Source organism: Eucyclogobius newberryi, unplaced genomic scaffold (assembly GCF_026437365.1).
Source record: "Eucyclogobius newberryi isolate DKJ021-1_F unplaced genomic scaffold, fEucNew1.0.hap1 SCAF_11, whole genome shotgun sequence".
Lineage (NCBI taxonomy): Eukaryota > Metazoa > Chordata > Actinopteri > Gobiiformes > Gobiidae > Eucyclogobius > Eucyclogobius newberryi.
Window position 1 is genome coordinate 1451834 of NW_027315735.1, and position 25435 is coordinate 1477268.

General features: G+C 43.7%; 1 protein-coding gene across 1 annotated transcript in view; it reads right to left on the bottom strand.

Moving 5' to 3' along the window:
• Positions 1–21142, bottom strand: part of rxfp1 (relaxin family peptide receptor 1) — a gene marked incomplete at its 5' end in the record, with an annotated part of 165909 nt that extends 144767 nt beyond the window's left edge. The window contains one exon of the mRNA XM_072434342.1: positions 20977–21142. Coding sequence (XP_072290443.1) covers positions 20977–21142 — 166 coding nt within the window. The remainder of the gene's footprint in view (positions 1–20976) is intronic.
• Positions 21143–25435: the final 4293 nt, after the last annotated feature.

Sequence of the window (25435 nt, forward strand, 5' to 3'; positions counted from 1 at the left end):
AATAACATCTGGCACCATTACGCATGATGAAGAGATAAACGGTGTCATTTCACAATATTACATTCAATTATGTTCTTCTGACAGAACAAAATGTCCAAAATAAATTGAATCTTCCAATGCTTGTACCCCAACACGTAAACACTTTAGATGCAAATACAAAAGGCTTAGAACAAAATACCAAATGAAAAATCACCAGGTCCGGATGGAGACCCAGCTGAATTCTACAAACATTCTATCTCCATGAGACTAATAACAGAAAAAAACAACAGCAAAAACTCCACAATACCCACATACACAGCCGTCATCACACTTAAACCGAAACCAACCGTCCACTCTAACTAATCAATACAGACTTTAAAATCATTACTAAAACCCTTGCAACCAGATTAGAAACAGTACATTTCATCACTCATCCATCCAGGCCTCAGACAACCTCAGAAAACACTTCAATTTAATCAATATTGCACAACATGGTAAAAATAAAACCATTATTCTACCACTAGACGCAGAAAAGGCTTTCGACAGGGTTAACAGGCAATTTCGCTTCAACGCATTAAACAAGTTTGGTTTTGTAGAGTCGTTCATCCATTGAATACAGATTTACTTCTCACCCACGGCAACAGTTACCACCATCTCATTTTGAACTGCACCAAAGAACTAGGCAGGGTGGCCCACTCCCCCCGTCGCTCTTTGCCTTATTTATTCAACCTCTTGTGACCGCATTAAGAAACAACAACGACGTTTACAGAATTAAACATATAAAATAAGCTTTTATGCAGATGATCAATAATTGTACATTCAACACCCATGACCATTCCACTGTAATCATTTCTCAACCTGATCTAACAACACAATAAACTTGACAAAAGTATTGTCACTAACTTAAGACTCAAGGGATTCTGCAGCTCAACACTTCCCCTCAGTAAAGTGAAATAACAGAATATATCCTAGGAATTGACATGAAACTCAATTAGACCCCATTACTAAAAAGACACCCATTAACCTTATTGGGCCACATTGGTGCAGTGAAAGTGAAAATTCGACCGCAAATAATGTACCTATTTAAAATTATTCCCATCACAATCGACAACTGGTTTAACTCGCTTAACTAGTTTTAACTACATGGCCACCAAAACACACTCATTGCCGATCTCCTGTTTTTACCACAATCAATTCAAATAACAGACATATTTCAAGTCCCTCAAAATTGCCTGGTGGAAAGTGAACAAAATCACCAACTCCACGTGAACATACAACTAAACGAACAAACAATAATCTACATCCATCAAGCGAAATTGAACTAATTCTAATACTATAATGACAAATGCAACAATATCTGCAGAAACCAGATTTCAAATACAAACACACAATTCAACTCATACAATAAAATGTAGACACAAAAGGTTATTAAACTGAAATATCACACGGTCATACATATTCAGACTCTGTAAGACTCATATTTAACTCACATGCTCCTGATCCTCCTTGAGATGGTTCTTCTCCTTCATTGGAGTCCAGTTGTGTTTAATCAAACTGATTGGACTTGATTAGGACTTGAAAGGCTCACACTTGTCTCTATGAGACCTACAGCTCACAGTGCATGTCAGAGCAAATAACAATCAGGAAGTCCAAGTAACTGCCCAAGACAGAGCTCCGAGACAGAACTGTGGCCAGGCACAGATCTGGCCAAGGTTACCAAAGAATTAGCACTCAAGGATCCTAAGAGCACAGTGACCTCCATGGAAGAAGTTTGGGACGACCAGAACTCTTCCTGGACCTGGCCGTCCAGCCAAACTGAGCAATCGTAAAGAAGAACCCAAAGGTCACTGTGGCTGAGCTCCAGAGAGGCAATAGGGAGATGGGAGCAAGGTCTACAAAATCAACTATCACTGCAGCCCTTCACCAGGGGCTTTATGGCAGATGACAAATGAAATCCTGCATAGAGTTGACCAAAAAAATACATGAAGTTCTAAGAGATTGAACTGTAATGAAATGTGTGGAGAAAACCAGGCCCTACTCATCACCTGCCCATCGGGTGCTTTTCAGCTGCAGGGACAGGCTGACTGGCTGCAATTGAAGGAAAGGTGAATGCGGCCAAGTACAGAGATATCCTGGAGGAAAACCTCTTGAGAGTATTCAGGATCTCAGACTGGGCCAAAGGTTCATCTTCCAACAAGACAATGACCCTAAGCACTTCGGGCTTCGGGACTACTCTGTGACCATTCTTGACTGGCCCAGCCAGAGTTCTGACCTAAACCCAATTGAGCATCTCTGGAGAGACCTGAAAATGGCAATCCACCAACGTTCGGCATCCAACCTGACGGAACTGGAGAGGATCTGCAAGGAGGAAGTTCACAAATCCAGGTGTGAAGCCTCATGGCTGTACTGGCTTAAAGAGTGTTTCTGCTCAATACAAAGGGTCTGGATACTTCTGTTTCCTTCTGTCCAGATGGCACGCCGAGTGTACAATAATGAGAAATAAAATTAACTTTTTTAAATTTAGCAAATGGCTGCAATGAAACAAAGCCTGAAAAATGTAAAGGGGTCTGAATACTTTGTGTACCCACTGTATGTGTATATGAGAGTATATATCTGTGCCCCGTGTTCTCCTCACATTTGTAAATATATACGAAATGGCTAAAACATTGGAAGCTTCAGCAAGTCATTGTCACGACAGAAGGTCTATATGGAAGATCCTAAACATAATGCAAACATTTTTAACCATTTGAAGGTCCAAAAGATGTTCCCAGATGACATGTTCTTGCTGATGAAGTGTGTTTCGTTTTGTTTCCTTGTCAGAGCCAGTGGAAGGTACAAAAGCTTCTGACACTTTGTTAGATTGGACTTTTGCTGTTGTGACACGTCCGTCACTTCTACTCGACAGCTCACTTCAACGCTAATGATTGGGTAAGCGCTAATCATTCTGCAGGCAATTTGTCGTGTCATTTTCCTGTGGTGATGGAATACAAAAAATAGAGCCCACTGAACATTCAATTTTCATTAAAAGGCGGAAGAAATTTGATGGATGGTTGAATTAGGCTGAATAACTGCCATGACTGGAAAATATATGAAAGATGACTTTGTAAATGGGTATAATTTGGACATCCATTAGATTCGCATGAAGACCAGTAGTTTGTGTTCAAGAAAATGATGACATAAACTGGCCTTGGGTAAATAACTCAAAAAGACATGAAGAAAAAAATGATCTCAGAAAATAACAGAAAATATAATAATAAAACCGATAATATAACAGAAAATGGTACTTTTTATTAGAGATGGGTCCACATACACATTTTTTTATCTTGGCTTAATGCTTTTGTATTTGAATAATGTCACCACTTTTGAGATATTATATATGTTTTTATTTTGTGTGAAAAGGTTAGTGTAATACTCTGATTCAGCATCTACAAAACGGGACCTAAGATCAGGATAAGTTGTTCATAGAGTACCCATGGCAACACTATGAACCCCCAGCAAATGTGTGAGTGTCTTCTTGTTATTGCAAGTTTCTGTAAAAGAGCCAAAAATATTGACCCAGCTTTTGTTTCCACAGGTTTGAAAGTTGGGAAAAGGCCACGACAATGAACACGACAAACACAGAAACGTTCACGCGCGCAGACATATAGTTGTAGCTTGATTGAAGTGAAGCTTGACTACGAGTCCGTTTAGTTGCAGAAATCCACTGGAGCTTTGTAAATCCAACAAAAGGTTCTAGTTTTCTTCTGTCCTCAATCATTTGAACATTACACAGAATAATGTTCAATCTCGGAAACTCCGCTAAAGTTTAATCATTACGAATAATGCGGCTCGTTTCTATGTGATGTCAGTGCTGCTGCGCCTGCCTGTGTTTGATGGTGATTGTGTGTCGTTAACTCTAGTCTTGATTGAAAAAATGGTACCAAGTGAGTACAACCCTGATTAGGTCATGGATGTTTGGGTGAGAATACAAGTGAACTACTGTCATCATCAAAACCAAACTCTTGTAGTTCAGGTTTAGTTATGGGTTTGGTCCAGGTTTAGTCCAGATTTCGACATGGTGAACACGGCCTAAAACTATTATTGGTCATAAGTGTATGTGGGCCCTCTGGGTGGAGTCTGCATGTTCTCCCCGTGTTACCGTGGGTTCTCGCTGGGTTCTTGTGATAAAATGTAAATATATGCTGTGTATTTTATCTGCATAATAGTGATATATTATCTGCATCATTAGTCTAAGAGAAAAAAGGCATGTGGAAAAACTGCATTTGTTTGTGATGGTGTCGTAAAGATGGAGCAATGGAATGTTTATCCTAGGGAGGGGGTGTGACAGCCCAGGGGAGTTTGGGTAATGTTTACCCAAGGCTTTATCTCTAAGGGAAATACCAACTGTTGTGAAAGACAAGTGCCTTGATGTGAAGCTGACCAATGAGAAATATGACCCGCCTATTCCATAATATCTAATAAAACCAACCTTCATGAGAAAAAAACGTTGTGAGACCAAGGAGGGTCGCCGGGCTGCTTACAACAGCTTTGGTGACCCGGCCCGGCGGTTTCTCCCATGCAGCTACAAAAAGTCTGACGTTTCTGTATCGTTTCATATTCTAAGTTGAAATGTGTTCTCTGTGTGTTAAGGAATAGCATTGGTGTGTCTCATTCCATGACAGTTCTCCACCTTCCTCCCACCGTCCAAACACAAGCATGTGTGATGGTAAATCACAGCTCTAACTTATCCATATATATATTTTGTATACATAGAAAGCTCATAACATTTTAATCTGCCTATACCATTACTAAAGTATTTGCCTCTGGGCTTAAAGTGAGAGTGTTTAAATTGTATTGCTTAAGCCTTTAACTTCACATTTTGATTAAATTCAGCATTTTTTTGTCACAATACTGAATTTCAAACTCGATTTTGATACTAAGGAAAATACTCAATACCGATTTCGAAATTACAATGATTAAAAATTCCTTCCATAGAATATTACATACAGACATCAACTAAACATTAAAAGAAACAAAATCATGGCACATTTAACTTAAAAAAAAGGGAGTGTCTGCAGAGCCGCGGCGCGCGGCCGGCACAAAAATAACATGGCAGTTTCGGTCGCGCGCCGCGGCTCCTGAAACTGCGCCGCTATTTGACCGCGTTTTAGCGCCGTTTTAGACCGCGCCGGGTTAAGGTTAGGGTTAGGGTTAGCCATGAGGCTATAACGGGCTATAAGGGAAATGCCGCGGTCCCTGAAACTGCGGTCAAATGGCCGTGGCGGCCTAAAATAAAAGTCCCACTTGGTCTAAAGTCTGTCAGTTGTTCTCACGTCTGTTACTAGGTCAGTCCAGTCCTTGATCGCTGGTGAGGTTTAACACAAAATAACTGTACTGGTTCTGCAGAAGTTTAAACATTATAAAACGGTTAGAATTTTGTTCTGTTTAAAAAAAGAAATGTTGTTCTGTTTATCAATCATGTTAATCGATATTTGTTAGAATGAGTATCTAGTTTCTATACGAGTTTTATTATAGCAAAGTATATGATTTTTTGGATACTTACTATTGGACAACCCTGCAATTTTAATTCAATAGTCTTTCTGTCTTTAGGCTTAACTATCTCACTCCACTCCACGCTGGATTCCCTCTCCTGTTCCCTGCACCTGCACGATAACCCTGCACCTGCACGATAACCCTGCACCTGCACGATAACCCTGCACCTGCACGATAACCCTGCACCTGCACGATAACCCTGCACCTGCACAATAACCCCCACAACTCTTTTAAAGTTTGCAAGCATCACCATGACTACGCAGGCGGGGGCTGCTGCTTTTCCTCCTCTGAGCAGGAGGAGAAACTTCACTGTACGAGGCGCACGCTGCTCGGGTAATGCAGAAACGGCAAAAAAAACACTTGATTATTTGCTGAACTCATCCCAAAAACAGTTGGGAGGTCGAGAGCTGAAAGCCACGTGATATTATAACGTCCTTATGTCTCTGCAGAGGAAAAGCAAAGGGGCGACAGTAAAATGAGGCTCACTAATTACATTTAGCTGGTCCTTCCTTTGAAAAGTGGCTAAAGTTGTGCACAAAAATGTATTGCTCTGCCCAACCTGAAACTGTTTAGCAAAGGCAGAATGTTGTCCTGTTTTTGTTTGGATTTAGGTTTATTTTTTCAGTTTTCATTCATATACTTCAGATATATCTTTTCTCTAATAACAACCTGTAATAAAATAGAACAGACTTTAAAACAAATAAAATGCAGCGAGACATAAACTTAAACATAATTGTGATTAAACTCTCATCCAGGAACGTCCCACTGAGCTCTGGAGTCTAATCTCCTGCGACGCCCTGCTCCATGTCTTCAGAGGTCGATTATAAAGGTCAAAAAAAAGAAACAGAAGTGTCAGTGTTGTGTATTTTTGGCTCAATCTATTACGATCATTTTTGTTTCTTCATTTTTTTTCACCTAATTCTTTACATTTTACAATTCTAATGATATTATTTTCACATTTTCAATCTCATTTTTTTGCCAGATGAATTCCGGTGTGAGGCAGTAGATCTGCACATCCAGTTCTCGCTCCAGCAGTTGAGACGACTGACTTTCAAGTGTAAATGTCGTGGATTCTCAGGAGAAACAATCTTTCCAAAAGAATCAACTTTAGTCTCAGCCCAAAGCCCAAAGCCCAAAGCCCATTCCTGCTGAAGGATGCATGAGGACAGGTCTGATCTGCTGCCAGCCACAGTCCAGCGCTCTGCAGCACCGGAGTGAGCGCTCTGCAGGACCGGAGTGAGCGCTCTGCAGGACCGGAGTGAGCGCTCTGCACCACCGGAGTGAACGCTCTGCAGGACCGAGTGAGCGCTCTGCAGCTCTGCAGGACCGGAGTGAACGCTCTGCAGGACCGAGTGAGCGCTCTGCAGCTCTGCAGGACCGGAGTGAACGCTCTGCAGGACCGGAGTGAGCGCTCTGCAGCACCGGACTTTGTCAAAGGTTTGAGTCAGAGAAGCAGAGTTCACTTTTGACTCGTGCCTGTGTCTCTGCGTCTCTGTGTCTCTGCCTCTCTGCGTCTCTGCGTCTCTGTGTCTCTGCGTCTCTGTGTCTCTGCCTCTCTGTGTCTCTGCCTCTCTGTGTCTCTGCGTCTCTGCGTCTCTGTGTCTCTGCCTCTCTGTGTCTCTGCGTCTCTGTGTCTCTGCCTCTCTGTGTCTCTGCTTCTCTGTGTCTCTGCGTCTCTGTGTCTCTGCCTCTCTGTGTCTCTGCCTCTCTGTGTCTCTGCGTCTCTGTGTCTCTGCCTCTCTGCGTCTCTGCCTCTCTGTGTCTCTGCGTCTCTGTGTCTCTGCGTCTCTGTGTCTCTGCGTCTCTGTGTCTCTGCCTCTCTGTGTCTCTGCGTCTCTGTGTCTCTGTGTCTCTGCCTCTCTGTGTCTCTGCGTCTCTGTGTCTCTGCCTCTCTGTGTCTCTGCGTCTCTGTGTCTCTGTGTCTCTGCATCTCTGTGTCTCTGCGTCTCTGTGTCTCTGCCTCTCTGCGTCTCTGCCTCTCTGTGTCTCTGCGTCTCTGTGTCTCTGTGTCTCTGCGTCTCTGTGTCTCTGCCTCTCTGTGTCTCTGCTTCTCTGTGTCTCTGCGTCTCTGCGTCTCTGCCTCTCTGTGTCTCTGCGTCTCTGTGTCTCTGCATCTCTGTGTCTCTGCGTCTCTGTGTCTCTGCCTCTCTGCGTCTCTGCCTCTCTGTGTCTCTGCGTCTCTGTGTCTCTGCGTCTCTGTGTCTCTGCCTCTCTGTGTCTCTGCGTCTCTGTGTCTCTGTGTCTCTGCCTCTCTGTGTCTCTGCGTCTCTGTGTCTCTGTGTCTCTGCGTCTCTGTGTCTCTGCGTCTCTGTGTCTCTGCGTCTCTGTGTCTCTGCGTCTCTGCCTCTCTGTGTCTCTGCGTCTCTGTGTCTCTGTGTCTCTGCGTCTCTGTGTCTCTGCGTCTCTGTGTCTCTGCGTCTCTGTGTCTCTGCGTCTCTGCCTCTCTGTGTCTCTGCCTCTCTGTGTCTCTGCGTCTCTGTGTCTCTGTGTCTCTGCGTCTCTGTGTCTCTGCGTCTCTGTGTCTCTGCGTCTCTGCTGCAGCATCTCTCTGGAGTACGGTGGTCATGTGTCTTTGTACGGTGTACATTTTAGGACATTGTCACTCATGGTTGTCACTTACCCCTGGTCCTTTTAATTATGATCTAAAACTCAAATGACTTCCACATGCATCTACAATTATAGTCTTTTTATCCAACAACAATACAAGCCTCCAAATGTGTAACTTCCTAGATTTGACACAAAGTGGTGCAATAAGAGTGTGAACGTGTCAACGGCACAGACAGCGGCACAGACACAGACAGAATTTGAAAATGTTGAATCAAATCAAATTGTGTTCTTAGTAGAGATGCAGAGCTAAATTCACGTTCAGGTTCAGCTCAGGCCATATTATATATACATAATATATAATATTACATAATGTTACAGCAGCATAACACGAGCAATTTGGCTAAATTAAGTTGAAAACACTTGAACAAGGATCAAACACGAGGCTGAACTGCAGTGAAATCAACTCAATTTATCTGTTTATTCACTGTTTTTTAACAGAAGTTACAACTTACAAATCACAAGCTGCTAAACTAGGGCCCAAACATTTACTTTTATTTCCAACAAAGCCCGAAGATCTACTACAGATCTAAATGATTGTATCATTTAGTATTATTTTTATTGTCAGTATTAATCAGGTTTTTATTTTAGTTGAACCATAATGATGCTGTAGAAACACAATGTGGGCTTCATTACAGCCTAATGTTGTTTATCATGTTCAAATGTACAAAAGAACAAAGTATTTTATAAAGACAATATACTGACCACAACGACACTAATGAGAGACTCTCTTTCCTCTCTCCTCCTCCTGCTTCTTGTCTTGACTATCTCTCCTCCTCCTGCTTCTTGTCTTGACTCTCTTTCCTCTCTCCTCCTCCTGCTTCTTGTCTTGACTCTCTTTCCTCTCTCCTCCTCCTGCTTCTTGTCTTGACTCTCTTTCCTCTCTCCTCCTCCTGCTTCTTGTCTTGACTATCTCTCCTCCTCCTGCTTCTTGTCTTGACTCTCTTTCCTCTCTCCTGCTTCTTGCCTTGACTCTCTTTCCTCTCTCCTCCTCCTGCTTCTTGTCTTGACTCTCTTTCCTCTCTCCTCCTCCTGCTTCTTGCCTTGACTCTCTGGGACTCAAAATGCTTTCCTCTGAATGCTTTTTCATTATATTAGCCTCATTCTGTTTCAATGTTGCTGGTTTTGAAATGGCTTAATGGTCTTGGGCCTTCTTATCTTTCAGAACAGCTTCATCCTACAAACCCTCACAGCCGCTGCGCTTGACCAGCAGCAGGCTCCTGGTCATTTCCTGAGTCCAGACTAGGGCCCGACCAATATGGATTTTGGGGGACTGAAACAAGAGCGATATACGAGCATGTTGGAGGTGCCGATATAAATGAAGATAAGTGTGTTATCTTAAGTTCGGGAGCAGGACCACGCCCCTTCCTGCGGCTACACTATTTCATCATCCAGATCACATACACCTGTGTTCATGATGTCGTGCCCCTCCCTCCCACCCGCTTTTAAACTGTTCTAATTATTCTAATTCATATCCTAGACGGGGGTATCGAGGCCCGGGAGCCTTCAGCCCTCATCGCCAGAAGCCCCAAAACGCCATCAACTTCTGTACATTTGTGTTGTTCATGTTTCTCCCTTGCAAATAAACACTTTGCATCGTAGCTGGGGGCGTGGTCCTTGCTAGTGAAGTGCAGATATGTTTAGTCATGTAAAATAGTTTATAAGCAGCTGACTATAAAAGGTGAGTCAGGCTCTATTCATTATAAATTGGTTCCAGGCTTGAATGGAACCATTGACACGCAGCCTGCTCTCTTTGCTCTTTTGCTGGTTTTACAAAGGAATTACAGTCGCAATTGAACCAGTGCCGTAACCTGCAAATAGAAGACACAGATTTCTTTTCACCTTGTGTTTTCTTATATCATTTCAGAAATCTGACCACATCACTCACTGGCACACAAACACTACTTTTACACACAACAATCAAAGGAAACCACACACATCTCTCAAAACAAGTGTCTCCTCTTCTCTCTCTTTTTCTTTCTTTATCTCTCTCCTTTTTCTTTTTTACAGTATAGCGTAAAACATTATTCTTTGAAGACGTCCAATAACTGGTGGTAAATGCAGCTTTTCAGACGGCTGCCAACCGCCATTAAAAGTAACACAACAACAAGTGCAAAAGATAAAACCTCCAGCTCATGTTGTGTGTCGTTAATTATTCGTTTTAGAATTGAATGGTAACTCCTACACACATAGAAAATTATAAAGTTTTTATGCTATAAAGGACTGTGAACTTGTGGACTTCTAATATCCATGACAGTATATTTATATTGAGAGGGAGAATAGTGTAGCTAATGGTTTTGAGCCGCGGTTAATTGAAGTCGCGCTGCTGAGTCAGTCGCTCTTTGAAGCAGAGCAGACACGCGGTTTAATTTGAAGCATTTTCATTTCAAATTTACGCAGTCATCCCAAACAAATAGCAATCTATATCATAAATATATTCCAAATGACAAACAACCAGAAGAGGAAAACGTGGCAGAGATGGATGAGGGTGAGGAGACTAAAGCTCCCACAAACTTTGTACAACTTGAACGTAGATTTATTCAAGTTTAGCCACAATTCAAGGTTGGGTATCACTTCATTCACTTTTGGGATCCCACAGAAATAGCTCATAATGATCGGGTGTAAAAGCCCTGTACACTAACATTGACCCGACAAGCCCTGGAAGCATTACTTTCTTCTTCAACCTTTACTTGACCAGGTAAATCCCAGTGAGATTAATATTTTTTTGAGCGAGGCCTGGCCAGACGCACATATCATTCATAACATCAACACACATTTAGACAAAAATATGTTCCCTTCAAACAGTTGCAAACCTTCGATCCCATCTGCAGACCTTTCCAACATAGATTTAAACCCGTGGTGATCCTTCAGTGGCTATAAGGGAAACTGAGCTTCCCCTAAAAGGTTGTCTTTTGAAATGCTCACTACTGTCATAGATGTACTGTTAGTTGGCCTTTCTGTCCCGTAGCGCTGCCCTGACTGTGGCGGAGACGTCTGGCTCGCCCCGGCATCAAGTGTGAATGTGAGAGACGCTGTGCCAATCAGAGCAGAGAGGGAACAAGCCGCTCATTCGAGAAAAAAAAAACACCTAAATAATGAAGCCTAGACGTCCTGCTACACGGGGATACGTGCGGGAAGAGGGCGGGGCAGGTGCTGATTGGCATATGAGTATCTAGCTTCAATTCTAGTTTTAGTCACAATTAGTATCTGATTTTCAGTATTGGTGACAACCCTTCATCCAAAATGCAGGGACAAGTTACATGCAATGATCAATTGTTTTTGTTTAAGTAAAATTAAAAGTTCAATCAAAATTGAAAATATGTATTTTTTTCCCAAAATCTTGAATATACAGTAATTTTGTTCAATATGTTTTAGTGAAATGAGCTGTCTAACCTTTCACTTAGTTTACTGAATTCTGAAGTCTTTGACAACACGTCATGTTTTGGTCACTTGAACAGACCTTGACCAAACCACACAGATACAGTTTACAGAGGGTGGTCACTACATGGTCAGAAGGACAGAATATATATGTTAGCAGGTCACTGCCAGGATGTGAGGCTCCAGGTAAGTGCACATGTTTTTCTCTGGACTGCTAAACTTAAGTTTTATGTCGAAGGTAAATTCATAATGTTTGTCTTGTTGGAGTCACATGTCCTTGTCACAAGAACCGTGGGTTCTTCTCTGGTAAATTGACAACTCTAAATTGGCCCTAGTGAATAATTGTGAATATTAACCCTGCAATGTGTTGGCCCCTGTCCAGGGTGTACCCCGCCCAAGGCCCAAAGTCACTGGGATGGACTCCAGTCATCCTTGTTCCCTTGATGGGAACAAACGGTAGAAAAAATATTAATGAGTTTGAGGCGCGCGCTTCACTGTGTTGGCTGCGTTGGCGTCAGTTTGTACTTCCGTTCATTCACTCTTTTGCACATTTCTCTGTGAATATGAGGCCGATTATGAAAAACATTGGTAGCTATGGCTACAAGGCAATGTGGCTGTCATTTTCCCCAGTGGCCCTGATCCGCCCACGCATATGGGCTTTCAGAGTCTGATTCTAAACCTATCCAAGCCCACTTTTCGCTGCCTGTGCCCCAAAGATAAAAGAAAAGAAAAAGGAGAGGTGAAACCTCAAAGAAGCGCTCAGAGAAGTGACAGCGGGAAAAGAGGAGAGAAAAGTTTGTGCACAATGAGGGGAGTGGAATAACAGTCAAGCATCACTGATCAATGTGAAAACGATAGACAACACCAATGTTTCGCATCGCTTACCCACAGCCAGCTGGATCCACAGATCAGACACATGAATGTGTGAATAAAAAGTCAGATGCCCACTCTTCATGAAAACAGTATATTTTGGGCTTCTTTGCCACACACATGTATGTTACCTGCCCCACCAGAGACAATAGAACATTGGACTTGTTTTTTGCCAACACCAAAGAGGCTTATTCTTCTTCCCCCCTCCCTCCCCTGGGCAGCTCGGACCACACCCTTGTACATCTGAGGCCTGTGTATGAACCCATCGTGCGCAGGCAGCCTGTGGTGTCCCGTGAGGTGAGGAGCTGGTCTGCTGAGAGCGAGGAGGCTCTGAGGGACTGCTTCAGCACCACTGTCTGGACTGAGCTTTATGACCCACATGGGAAGGACATCAACACCATCACAGAGTGCATCACGGACTACATCAACTTCTGTTTTGAGAACACTGTTCCCTCCCGGACAGTGTTTTCCAAACAACAAGCCGTGGATTAACCGTGAACTGAAGGCTCTGCTGAAGGAGAAGAAGAGAGCCTTCAGGTCTGGGAACAAGGAGGAGCTGAGGACTGTGCAGAAAGAGCTGAGGAGGAAGATCAGGCAGGCTGAGGCCGGCTACAAGAGGAGGATGGAGGAGCAGCTGCAGCAGAAGAACATTCAGGGAGTGTGGAGAAGCCTGAAAACCATCGCGGGCTTCAAAATCCCCCCTGCCCAAACAGAGGGGGATCTACAGTGGGTGAATGATTTAAATGCTCACTTCTTGAGATTTGATCGGTCACCCACCCCTCCCCCTGCACAGCTGCATGCTCCCTCTTCCACAGCTGGACAATGCCCTGCATCCGTTCCTCTTCACTTCTGCGCCCCGGACCATCAGCTCCCCACTTCGCCTGGACTCACCCATCCCCCCAGCACACAGTCCCCCTGCCAACCACTGACTGTCACAGCAGCACAGGTGAGGAGTGAGCTGAAGAGGATTAAAGTGAGGAAGGCAGCAGGACCTGATGGCATCAGCCCCAGGCTCCTTAAGTCCTGCGCAGATGAACTGTGTGGAGTTATGGAGCATGTCTTCAACATGAGCCTGAAGCTGAGGGTGGTACCACAGGTCTGGAAGACCTCCTGTCTGATACCTGTGCCCAAGACACCGCGCCCCAAAGACCTCAACAGCTTCAGGCCAGTGGCTCTCACATCCTGATGAAGACACTGGAGCGGCTGGTCCTGGACTACCTCCGCTCCACCGTGAGCCCAGCCATGGACCCGCTGCGGGACACTCTGTCCCCTGCAGGACACTCTGTCTGCTCTGGAGAGCAGCTTCAGTGAGAGACTGATCCACCCTCGCTGTGTGAAGGAAAGGTTTCGCAGGACTTTCCGTCTTGCTGCTGTCAGACTTTATAACAAACAGTTAGTCCTACTGTGCAATTACTGTCGTGATCACATGTGAACGAGAGGGTCGCGTCCCTCCGCCTTCGGGTGAGGGACAGGTCTCTCACTGTTGTGGCGGCCTACGGGCCGAACAGCAGTTCAGTGTACCTGGCCTTCTTGGAGTCCTTGGGAGGGGTACTGGACAGTGCACCGACCGGGGACTCCGTTGTTCAACTGGGGGACTTCAACGCCCACGTGGGCAATGACAGTGACTCCTGGGGAGGGGTGATCGGGAAGAACGGCTTCCCTGATCTGAACCCGAGTGGTGTTCAGTTATTGGACTTCTGTGCTAGCCACGGATTGTCCATAACGAACACCATGTTCAAGCACAAGGGTGTCCATCAGTGCACATGGCACCAGGACACCCTAGGCCGGAGGTCAATGATCGACTTTGTTGTCGTGTCATCTGACCTCGGGCCGTGTGTCTTGGACACTCGGGTGAAGAGAGGGGCAGAGTTGTCAACCGATCACCACCTGGTGGTGAGTTGGATCCGCTGGCGGAGGAGGAAGCCGGACAGACTTGGCAGACCCAAGCGCATTGTGAGGGTCTGTTGGGAACGTCTTGTGGAGCCCTCTGTCAGTAGGGTATTCAACTCGTACCTCCGGGAGAGCTTCTCCCATGTCCCGGGGGAGGTTGGGGACATTGAGTCCGAGTGGACCATGTTCTCCGCCTCCATTGTTGATGCGGCTGCTCGGAGCTGTGGTCGCAAGGTCTCCAGTGCCTGTCGTGGCGGCAACACCCGAACCCGGTGGTGGACACCGGAAGTAAGGGATGCCGTCAGACTGAAGAAGGAGGCCTATCAGGCCACTCTGGCTTGTGGGTCTCCGGGAGTACGGGGGTCCGGGGCCCTTTGCTCAGGGCTGTCCGGTCCCTGTATGACCGGAGTAGGAGCTGTGTTCGCATTGCCGGCAGTAAGTCAGACCTGTTCCCAGTGCATGTTGGACTCCGCCAGGGCTGCCCTTTGTCACCGGTTCTGTTCATAATTTTTATGGACAGAATTTCTAGGCGCAGTCAGGGGTCGGAGGGTGTCCGGTTTGGGGACCACAGGATTCCATCTCTGCTGTTTGCAGACGGTGTTGTCCTGATGGCTCCATCAAACCGGATGCCTCCTGGGCGCCTCCCTCGGGAGGTGTTTCAGGCATGTCCCACCGGGAAGAGGGCCCGGGGAAGACCCAGGACACGCTGGAGGGACTGTCTCTCGGCTGGCCTGGGAACGCCTCGGGATCCCCCCGGAGGAGTTGGAGGAAGTGTCTGGGGAGGAGGAAGTCTGGGAGTCCCTGGTTAGACTGCTGCCCCCATGACCCGGCCCCGGATAAAGCGGCAGAAAATGGATGTATGGAAAATGCCATGAACATTCTTATCTGTTTTATTCTTTGGCAAAATAATATAGATTGCACATTTTTAAGGGTGCACTATATAACATTTCTAGTGGAATCCGCCACCTGCTTGACTATATTAAAGTGTAGAGATGTTTGATGAAGACATAGTGCAATCTTTTTCACTTCCTGTAATGACAACCATTGGCATACGCAACCCCCAAACACACAAAATTAACTACTCTCAAAATGATAACGTTGCCTTAAATGTTTGATTTTTCAATATTTGAAAGGCCGAGAAACAAACATTTGGTAGCCCAACATGATTATAATTATTTGAAATATTTTTTCCCCAGCTTGACAATTTTGATGACATTTATTATGTCACTTCCTGGTTAAACATGAGCAGCAGTGACAGTTCTTGCCGTCCCTGTTCCCATCCTCATTTCAGAGGATCGGGATCATTGACTCTTGTCTTGATCCCTTATTGACAGGTCATACCAAGTAAAAACAGCACAACTCTGGACGATGTATACATATTAGTTTAAAGAGCAGAAAATCAAAATGTCGTGTAGATGATTGAGTTTCTTAAGACTTTTTGAGACTTTGCTAAGCTGCTTACCTCACTGACACTGACTAAAGCTGGCAAATGAAACCAACTGACATTCCTCCCCTTACATGACGAATATTTGTCACCTTCTCTTCCGCCTCGCCCTCCTTCTCCATATGCTTGTAGACAGAGATCTGCTTGCGTTCAGGAGCAGAACTTATGCTGTATTTGTGATCCTCAGAATGACACTGCGCTGGGGAAGCTTCGTTAATTAGCAGGTTTGGTTCTGCTAAAGATATGCCTTTATTTGTCCACACATGGGGAAATTTCGGCCAGTTCAGCTATACTCCAAGGTCACATGACACAGTAAAGAAGTATAACCTCTGCCCTTTCTAGTTCATACTACAATGGCACAAGGCCCCTTCAGAACAATAAACTGAAGTCATTAACAATTTAAAACTTTTCTTAAAATGGGGTGCACGGTGGCAAAGGAGGTTAGTGCTCTTGCCTCCCAAGAAGGAGATCATGGGTTCGATTACCGGACCAGACCAACATCACATGATCTCTCTGGGTGGAGTCTGCATGTTCTCCCCGTGTTACCGTGGGTTCTCTCCGGGTTCTCCGGCTCCTCCCACCGTCCAATCACATGCCTGTGTTAGGTAGAATTGGTGACTCTAAATTGGCCCTAGTGAATGAATGTGAGAGTGAACTGTCTGTAATGTCTATGTCTCTGTCTTAACCCTGCGACGAGTTGGCCACTGTCCAGGATGTACCCCGCCTAAGGCCCAAAGTCACTGGGATAGGCTCCAGTCACCTGTGACCCCGAAAGGGAACAAGCGGTAGTGGATGGATGGATATTTTTTTAATGACGAAAATCCCTTAAATGCCTAATACAAAAAGCAGAAACCTGTCAAAGGCTCTCACCTCTCAGTCCCTGGCAGAGTCTAGGTGAGTTTCCTCAATGCACTCCAGGACACTGTTCCATTTTAAAGGCTACATACTCAAATGGTGAAAACACCCCAGAAGACAACCTGTGGGTAACTATGTCATCTCTAAAAACTGCACCCCCCTTTTTGTTTTCTCATGTTTCAGATTCAAACTTAAAGTTGGGTGGAGCAGATTCTATTTCTACTACATTTCCTGTGTTTTTGTCAAGCCATGTTTCAGTTAAAAACATAAAATTAAATAATAAATTAGAATTATAAGGAGAAATAAAATTATTATTCAAGAGTGATTTGTTACATTAACATCTGGCATTTAGCACAGCAAGTTTCAGACCAGTTTCAGGGGGACTGGGCGTCATCTTTTCACAGGGAATACAAATCAAAATTCTCATTCGCATTTTGTTTTCCCATCTGTGTGATGTGACTACAGAAATAGCACTAGGGGGGACTGCTTGTACACAGGGCCCCAGGTTGGTTTGATTTTTAATATGACTATAAATCCCGGCAACGCTGAAAGAGTGACGTTATCTCAGACACTGTGACGCTGGGAAAATCATGTGTTGTCATATTTTCATGCATCACGTGACTTATCGCTCCGTCTCCTATCAAAGCAGCCTCAGTGACCTTGATGTTTGACACAGATTCTCTCTGTCTTTTGGCCACGTTATGTATTACATTTTTCCTTTTTTATTTACTTCAGTCTCTGAAAGTGGTAAAAATCTGTAAGCTGTATTTTAGGTGACTTTACAATAGATTTGTATCGTTTAGGCCAGGCATGTTTGAACTAGGGCCCAGGGGCCAAATGCGGCCCTCAGACCAATTTTTGTTGGCCCTCCAGCGTCCTGCTATGTCGGCCCAAGCAACAAAAAGTAGTACTTTTTACTGTGAAATTTGGAAAATTCAGGCATATTGATATTATACCAACCTAATATTAATGTTCTAGGTCTAATTAAAGGTGTGGAGGCTCATCGCAATTACGTTAAATGCAAAATTTCAAATGATTTACTTCGTCATTCAACAAATTCTACATTGTTTCAAGATGCGGCCCTTGGTGAAAAAATTCACCCCTGGTTTAGGCTTTGCACCGAGTTTGATCCACGATACAGCCTGGTCTTTAGACAGTTTTTGTTACGCCGTTTTAGGTTGAAAGAAGCCGTTTTCTTGTTAAAAACGTGGACTTCTTAACACTGGATGACTCTAGAATTGTATCTTGGAGTCTTTTTTCAGATATCCGTGCTTGTAGCGCTGCGTTTAACACGAGTCATACGTTTTTCTTCCTTGCTTTTTTGGCATAGTTCCAGAGATAAAGTGTAGATGACATACTCTATTATATCAAACAAAGTCAACAGAATTTCAGCGATAAAATGGAAGACAACATCCAAAACAGACCTCGCGCTTGTCTACTGCACTCACTTTCTGCCACCAGGGGGCGCGCACAAGCCAAAAATCCCAGAAGAAAACTTTGAGTGATCTCTCGTTTGCTTACTTATATCGTTTGCTGACAATCCCTTTGTGTTGCTGAACACAGTAACATCATCATTCAAATATCAAATTAACAAGCAGTAAGCAAACACTTTACTCAGCTTTATTTATCGTTTATGGTCAGGTGGAGAGCGTGAATGTGCTTTTTATTTTTCCCTCTGAACAGTTTCAGTGGGATTAGTTCCGTGTAGTTTATTTAGCCCAAAAAAGCCTCAAAGCCGTTCTTTGTTGAGCAGCTCTACTTCTCCAGAGATGACCCACAAAACATATAAAATATACTAAATACCCACGCTCTTCCATAAGTGGGAGGACATGAACACCAGTACATTACTTGGACTAGTAGAAATACTACAGTTGAGCCCTTTGTTTTTAACGCAGTGAATAAAAATAATGAAACAATATGTGCAAATCTGTGAGTGAGCACACATTCAGACACAATATTCCCAGGCTGTTTTGTACCTCGTGCAGCTGAATGCCTCTGCTCGCGTGAACGCACTACACTGAACTGTGTACTGTGAACTGTGGCTAAACTGTGGGTTAGGATAAACCCGAGTTTAACAGGTTGTATTTCGTCTTCACTCAAATTACCATAAATTATTTCTTACGATATTTAAAATAACTGAATTTTGATTTAAATTCACAAATATCACAAAAAAAACCTAACTAAAACCAATTGTAACCCAGATGTCAAATCCTAAGCAGCCTGTCATTCTTTCCACTAACACCATTCATCTAGTCGTCCCACTCTAAATATTGCAGGATTTCGTGGGGTTTACACGATATTTGGTCTCCCAGTTATGTGCGCCAGCTCAGCCAATCAGTGCCCTAGTTTAAGTGACATCACGTCATAACTCGGTTGTATGATGCATGTGTATAAAAGAGGACACATTGCGTCTAGATCACATCAAGTGACCGTCAAACTCTGCTGCCAGTATTGAAAAGTACAAATGTCAGCAGCTATAGGACATGACTGACCTTTGAACGACCTGCTTTGAGCCAGACCAAGCACCACACAGCAGGTTTCCACCAAAATATCTCCTGACCTTTGTGACGGTGCAAGAGATGTCTCACCAGTGTACAGTGAGGATTTGAACACCCATTTCCACTGTGAGAGACAGACTCTAACAAATCTGGAAATCACATGTATGATTTCTAAACTATGTATTTGTATGTCGGTGTAATCCCTCATTGGTCCAGGCGTGTTCCATAGTAGAAAAAGCTTCAGTTGTAGTCATCTGGACTCAGTTTGAAAAAATAGACGTTTCGACTCTCATCCAAGAGTCATTGTCAATAACAGAATTTAGGTCGAGAACTCCGATATTAATACTGTTCTGTGGTAAGACCCGCCCATTGGGAGGAGCCTTCCTGAAGTAGAAAGAGTTGTTTGTTTCAACAGAAACTCCCCCTTGTATCTACCGAGCCTATTCAGAATCTTAATGGGCTATTAGAATCCTCTTTGTCTTTGTGAGACCCTGGCTCAACCACCCTGAGTACCTGATTAGCATCTAAATGTCCTGGTCCTGGTCCATCTTGAAGCCTCTAATCACTCGTTTGAAGACGGTGAGGTGAAGATTTTAAGCAGGAGAAAAAAGATGGTTTGAAAGAGGAGTTAAGGAAGCTATTTTTGTTAAAAAAGAAAGACCTTCTTTAAACAGAAATGGAGGGCTAAGATTCAATCTTCCTGGTATCTATAATGGTATACTGAACCCCTGGAAAGGTAGAGGACCAGGACCAGGACATTTAGATGCTAATCAGGTACTCAGGGTGGTTGAGCCAGGGTCTCACAAAGAGGATTCTAATAGCCCATTAAAAATTCTGAATAGGCTCGGTAGATACAAGGGGGAGTTTCTGTTGAAACAAACAACTCTTTCTACTTCAGGAAGGCTCCGCCCAATGGGCTGGACTTACCACAGAACAGTATTAATATCGGAGTTCTCGATCTAAATTCTTTTATTGACAATGACTCTTGGATGAAGTCGAAACGTCTATTTTTTTCTAACCGAGTCCAGATGAAACAACTGAAGCTTTTTCTACTATGTATTTGTATGTTGTAGCTGCAAATATAGCTCCAAAGATTTTCCATTGGATTTAGGTCTGGAGACTCGGCCACTCCAGAACCTTGATATGCTTCTTACGTAGCCACTCCTTGTTCTCCTTGTTCTCCTTGTTCTCCTGGCTGTGTGCTTCAGGTCATTGTCATTATGGAAGACCCAGCCACGCCCCATCTTCACTGCTCTGACTGAGGGAGGCTGTTACCCAAAACCTACATGGTCCCATTCTCTCCTTAATACAGTGCAGTTTTCTTGTCCTCTATTCAGAATAGCACCCCAAAGCATGATGTTTGCTCCCCCATGCTTCATGTAGAAATGGTGTTTTTGGGGTGATACTCATCGTTCTTATTTGTCCAAACACGGAGAGTGGAATTTATACCAAAATGTTCTATTTTGTTAAGATGGTGGGGACCTTTCTGTGCAATAGCAGTGTATTACCTTTGGAACTGTGGTCCAATCAGGGTTAAAAGCATGGGGGGAAAGTAGCGGCTTATAAAGTCCAAAAAAAACATTGGTTCAGGTGTGTGGCTCAAGGAAGAGTTTGTAAAAAGTAGCAGGAATCAAACCAGCAACCTTTGAACTCATGTCACACCAAATTGCATTAGGAATAATTCTATATTACACAGAGATCAACACAGTGACTGCATCCTAAATGAAGTATTAGCCAACCACACCAACAATCTCACGTACTGTAAATGAACAACAAAATGCTAAAAGCTCAATTCAGCTCAGCTCTCAATCCAGGTTGTGTGTAAGGTAACAATTAGAATCTAGAATCACCGGATAATAAAAGCCCCTGTGGTGTGCCGACGGTGCCGTGTGCTCAGTAATACAGCCCGGTAATAGAGTCTCTTACCACAGTTGTCCTCGTCCGCCTGGTTGCCACAGTCGTTAATGCCATTGCAGTGCAGCACTTGAGGCAGGCACATGCTCAGGTTTCCACAGGGGAAGGTTCCCAGAGGACACACCGCCTTCTCCTCGGTCTGGTTGAGCGCTGCAGACACTAGAACAGATACAACAGGGTTCAATTATAAGGCTGCAACCAATGTTCCCTCGAATTTTGTATGTGTCTGGGAAAACACACTAGCTCCCTGGGCAACCCAAGGACCACAGTGAGCAACATCAGATGTGCACGCTGTGGCCACGCCTGTTCAAAACCTTGCATCATAGCAAGTAACATTAAAATGATCAAATTACAGCAGCAATTTTTATTAGTTTACTTTTATTACAAGAAATTAGGGCCACTTGAAATGAAAAATACAAAAATCCTGTTGTTCATGGGATGTATAGTAGTTATAAGTGAGAGTCCTGCTTTGGCATGGCTGTGGTCCAATGGCACAAGCCATTCCATCCTAAAAGAACTACATTTCTTTTATAATTTGGCTTGTTGTTGGTAAGTGGGCGTGTCCAGGCGCTGCCCGTTCGTTTCGCCATGATAAGGTGTTGCGTCTTTTAACCCTGCTACATTATTGTTAGCTAGAACCTGCAAGGTGCGTATGGGCAGGGCACAATGCTCTGATTGGTTGTGTAGCGTATGTAAACCGTATTGTATCATTGGCTGGACACCTGTCACTGACAGGTGTCACTGACAAGTGTCACTGACAGGTGTCCAGCCAATGATACATACAGCGCTCCTGAATAAAAGTCACGCACATGATATTTACGTAGAAATTAGAACTTGTCCATATCCGGGCAGCACCTGTCAATGAACCGCAGGTGCTACGTTGTAACATGAGATATGTAACATGATATTTACACATAAATAAACGTGGTAGTGATGCGTCCGCGGTCCTCTGCGGGACTAATAACACTAATATCTCAGTGAATGAGTCTGATTAAAACACACAGCGTTTTGAAACTAAAACTATAGAGAACATGAGTTACACGACGTGTCCCCTGGACAGTGCTTCTACTGTCCACTAGAGTCTTCTACTGTCCACTAGTGTCTTCTACTGTCCACTAGAGTCTTCTACTGTCCACAAGAGTCTTCTACTGTCCACTAGAGTCTTCTACTGTCCACTAGAGTCTTCTACTGTCCACTAGTGTCTTCTACTGTCCACTAGAGTCTTCTACTGTCCACTAGTGTCTTCTACTGTCCACTAGAGTCTTCTACTGTCCACTAGTGTCTTCTACTGTCCACTAGAGTCTTCTACTGTCCACTAGTGTCTTCTACTGTCCACTAGAGTCTTCTACTGTCCACTAGAGTCTTCTACTGTCCACTAGTGTCTTCTACTGTCCACTAGAGTCTTCTACTGTCCACTAGAGTCTTCTACTGTCCACTAGTGTCTTCTACTGTCCACTAGAGTCTTCTACTGTCCACTAGTGTCTTCTACTGTCCACTAGAGTCTTCTACTGTCCACTAGTGTCTTCTACTGTCCACTAGTGTCTTCTACTGTCCACTAGAGTCTTCTACTGTCCACTTGTGTCTTCTACTGTCCACTAGTGTCTTCTACTGTCCACTAGAGTCTTCTACTGTCCACTAGTGTCTTCTACTGTCCACTAGAGTCTTCTACTGTCCACTAGAGTCTTCTACTGTCCACTAGAGTCTTCTACTGTCCACTAGTGTCTTCTACTGTCCACTAGTGTCTTCTACTGTCCACTAGAGTCTTCTACTGTCCACTAGTTTCTTCTACTGTCCACTAGTCTTCTACTGTCCACTAGTGTCTTCTACTGTCCACTAGAGTCTTCTACTGTCCACTAGAGTCTTCTACAGTGTCAAACGCTTGCGCTTTATTCTAGATTGCTCCCGGTGGCCATTTGGTAATTAGATTAGGTATTTTATTAGATATTAATTAATAGGTTTATGGTGAATACAATTTTCTGCGCGCCATAGATTGTCTTCTGCGCGCACTATGTGCGCGGCTTAGAGGGAACAGTGGCTGGAACTAACCTTTTTTTTCTTATATTAACTGATTACCGAAGTCATTTGTTAAAAGCATGTGATAATAGATTGCATTCAGGTAATATCACAACTTTCTAGATTCCCTGTAGTTTAAAATTGAGCTGGAGACAGGTGAGGATTCTGTGCAGGAATTTACTGTTCAGTTGTCAGATTGTAATTACTGTGCTTATCCACATGAAACTAGCAAATCATTTAATCAGATTAGTTCTTTCAACCCTAGTTTCCCTTCCTTAGTTCATGCACAAGTTTAACTACGACTGTTTGCAATGACAACACAGGACTAAATGTAGTGTGGTGCGCTTACTCCTGAGGGTCGTCATTCTTTTAAACTGTTCCAAAAATGTTCTTTGGTACAATCTAAAGAGCAGTTAGTTTCACTCCTACAACGTCCTATTTCATCTGTAGTTTGTGGGAATGTGGGATTTCCTTGTCAGACCACATGCTTTTAGGTCTGGAATAAAGGTATATATATCAACTTGGAACCAAGCAAAAAGGTCTGGTAAAAAAAAAAATAGTAATCTTTCCCTGCTAATTCTAGGTCCTTTGGTTTTCAAATGTCTGGGTCCATGAAGCAGTAAACATGCTGCTTCTGCCCCTGAGCGCTCACATTTCTAGACACGTGGATGTGGGTTGTAGCAGGCTTTTTTTTGAATGTGTTTACTACACTCCATCTTCTTTCTTAGAAGAAAAATGGAAATCAAAGGTTTGGTTGGTTTGTTTAAGACCAGGCTCTTTTGTTTGTCACAAAGTTAATGTTTGTATTGACCAACACGAGTAATCTTACATGGCATAAACGTGCATGTTGAGTCAGTTTAACTCAGTACCTCCTCAAAATCCTCCTCTGTCATAGTGGATCTTTCCTCGGAGGAGAATGAGAGCAATGCAGTTACACAAAGTATAGATTAATGAGATGATATAATCAATTAAAATGCAGCAGGCTAAAGAGGAACTCAACCAGCGAGTAAGGGGGGCCCTGGTAACCAAAAACTCTAAAAAGCTGTGTGATGTAGTCAAGGAAATTACTACTTTTAAAATTCTGAAGGGTCCTGTGCACGTCAACCAAGGAGCGAGAGAAAGCAAGTGATCTTAACGATTTCTATTCACGCTTTGAGTCCCAGGATTCTGCAGCTCATGGTGTGTGGCTCCTGGAAGCCTCAGACCACGGCCGGACGATCCTTTGGTTTGGATAATAATAATAATAATAATAACTTTTATTTATATAGCGCTTTTCAGTGACCCAAAGACGCTGAACATAATAAAAAAGGGGGGGGTATTTACAGACAGGGGGGACAACACGTACAGAACACATTAATATACAGATAAAATGAACAAGACAGAAGAAGTAGAGAGAAAAAGATGGGGATGATGTCACTAAAAGCTTCAGACGACTTGACCCACGGAAAGCCGGCAGACCACACGGCATAATATGAGCTCATCTTTTAAATACATCTGCTGAGGAACTGGCTCCAGCATTGTTCTGTTGTGACCCCCAAATAACCTTGTCCGCAGGCAAATACTGGAATCAACTCAACCCTTCCGAATCTTGTTGTGACGAGTACAGGGGAGTGTAAGCTCTCCGGTATATTTGACCCTCTAAACAAATCAATATAACCTTTATTCATACAGGGAGGGGATTTAAGAGCAATCTAGAAAAAGATTTAAATAATTACAAATTAAACAAACAAGCACAGGATATACAGATAAGATGTCCATAAAACATTCAATAGAATAATCAATAAAATAAATTCATATAAATACACAATATGGAATAAAATCATTTAAAACAAGGAAACTTGTGGATAGTCTTTTAAAAGTGCCTTGAATTCATTAAAAAATACATAAAACCATTTCATATAAAAAGTATTTGAGTTTTGGTGCATAACCTCTTGTTCCTGACAGCCTTCTTCTGGAGCTGGTGTTGATTTGGTAAAACTGTCACACATGAGCAAACACCTGATCTGAAAGTGCAGTGCTGTTCTCTTCTGGCATCCAATAATTACCATCCTACTTTAAAGTATCATTCACAGGGATGAGTTCTGAACCTCAGAGCTGAACCTCAGAGCTGAACCTCAGAGCTGAACCTCAGAGCTGAACCTCAGAGCTGAACCTTAGAGCTGAACCTCAGAGCTGAACCTTAGAGCTGAACCTCAGAGCTGAACCTCAGAGCTGAACCTCAGAGCTGAACCTTAGAGCTGAACCTCAGAGCTGAACCTTAGAGCTGAACCTCAGAGCTGAACCTCAGAGCTGAACCTTAGAGCTGAACCTCAGAGCTGAACCTCAGAGCTGAACCTCAGAGCTGAAGGTCAAAAATGACCAAGGGTCAGGGAAATGTGTGTGTTTGCCCCCTCCACTCTCTCTACAGGACATGTTAGAAGAGGCTGCCATTAAAGGTGACATATCGTGCTTTTGTTCA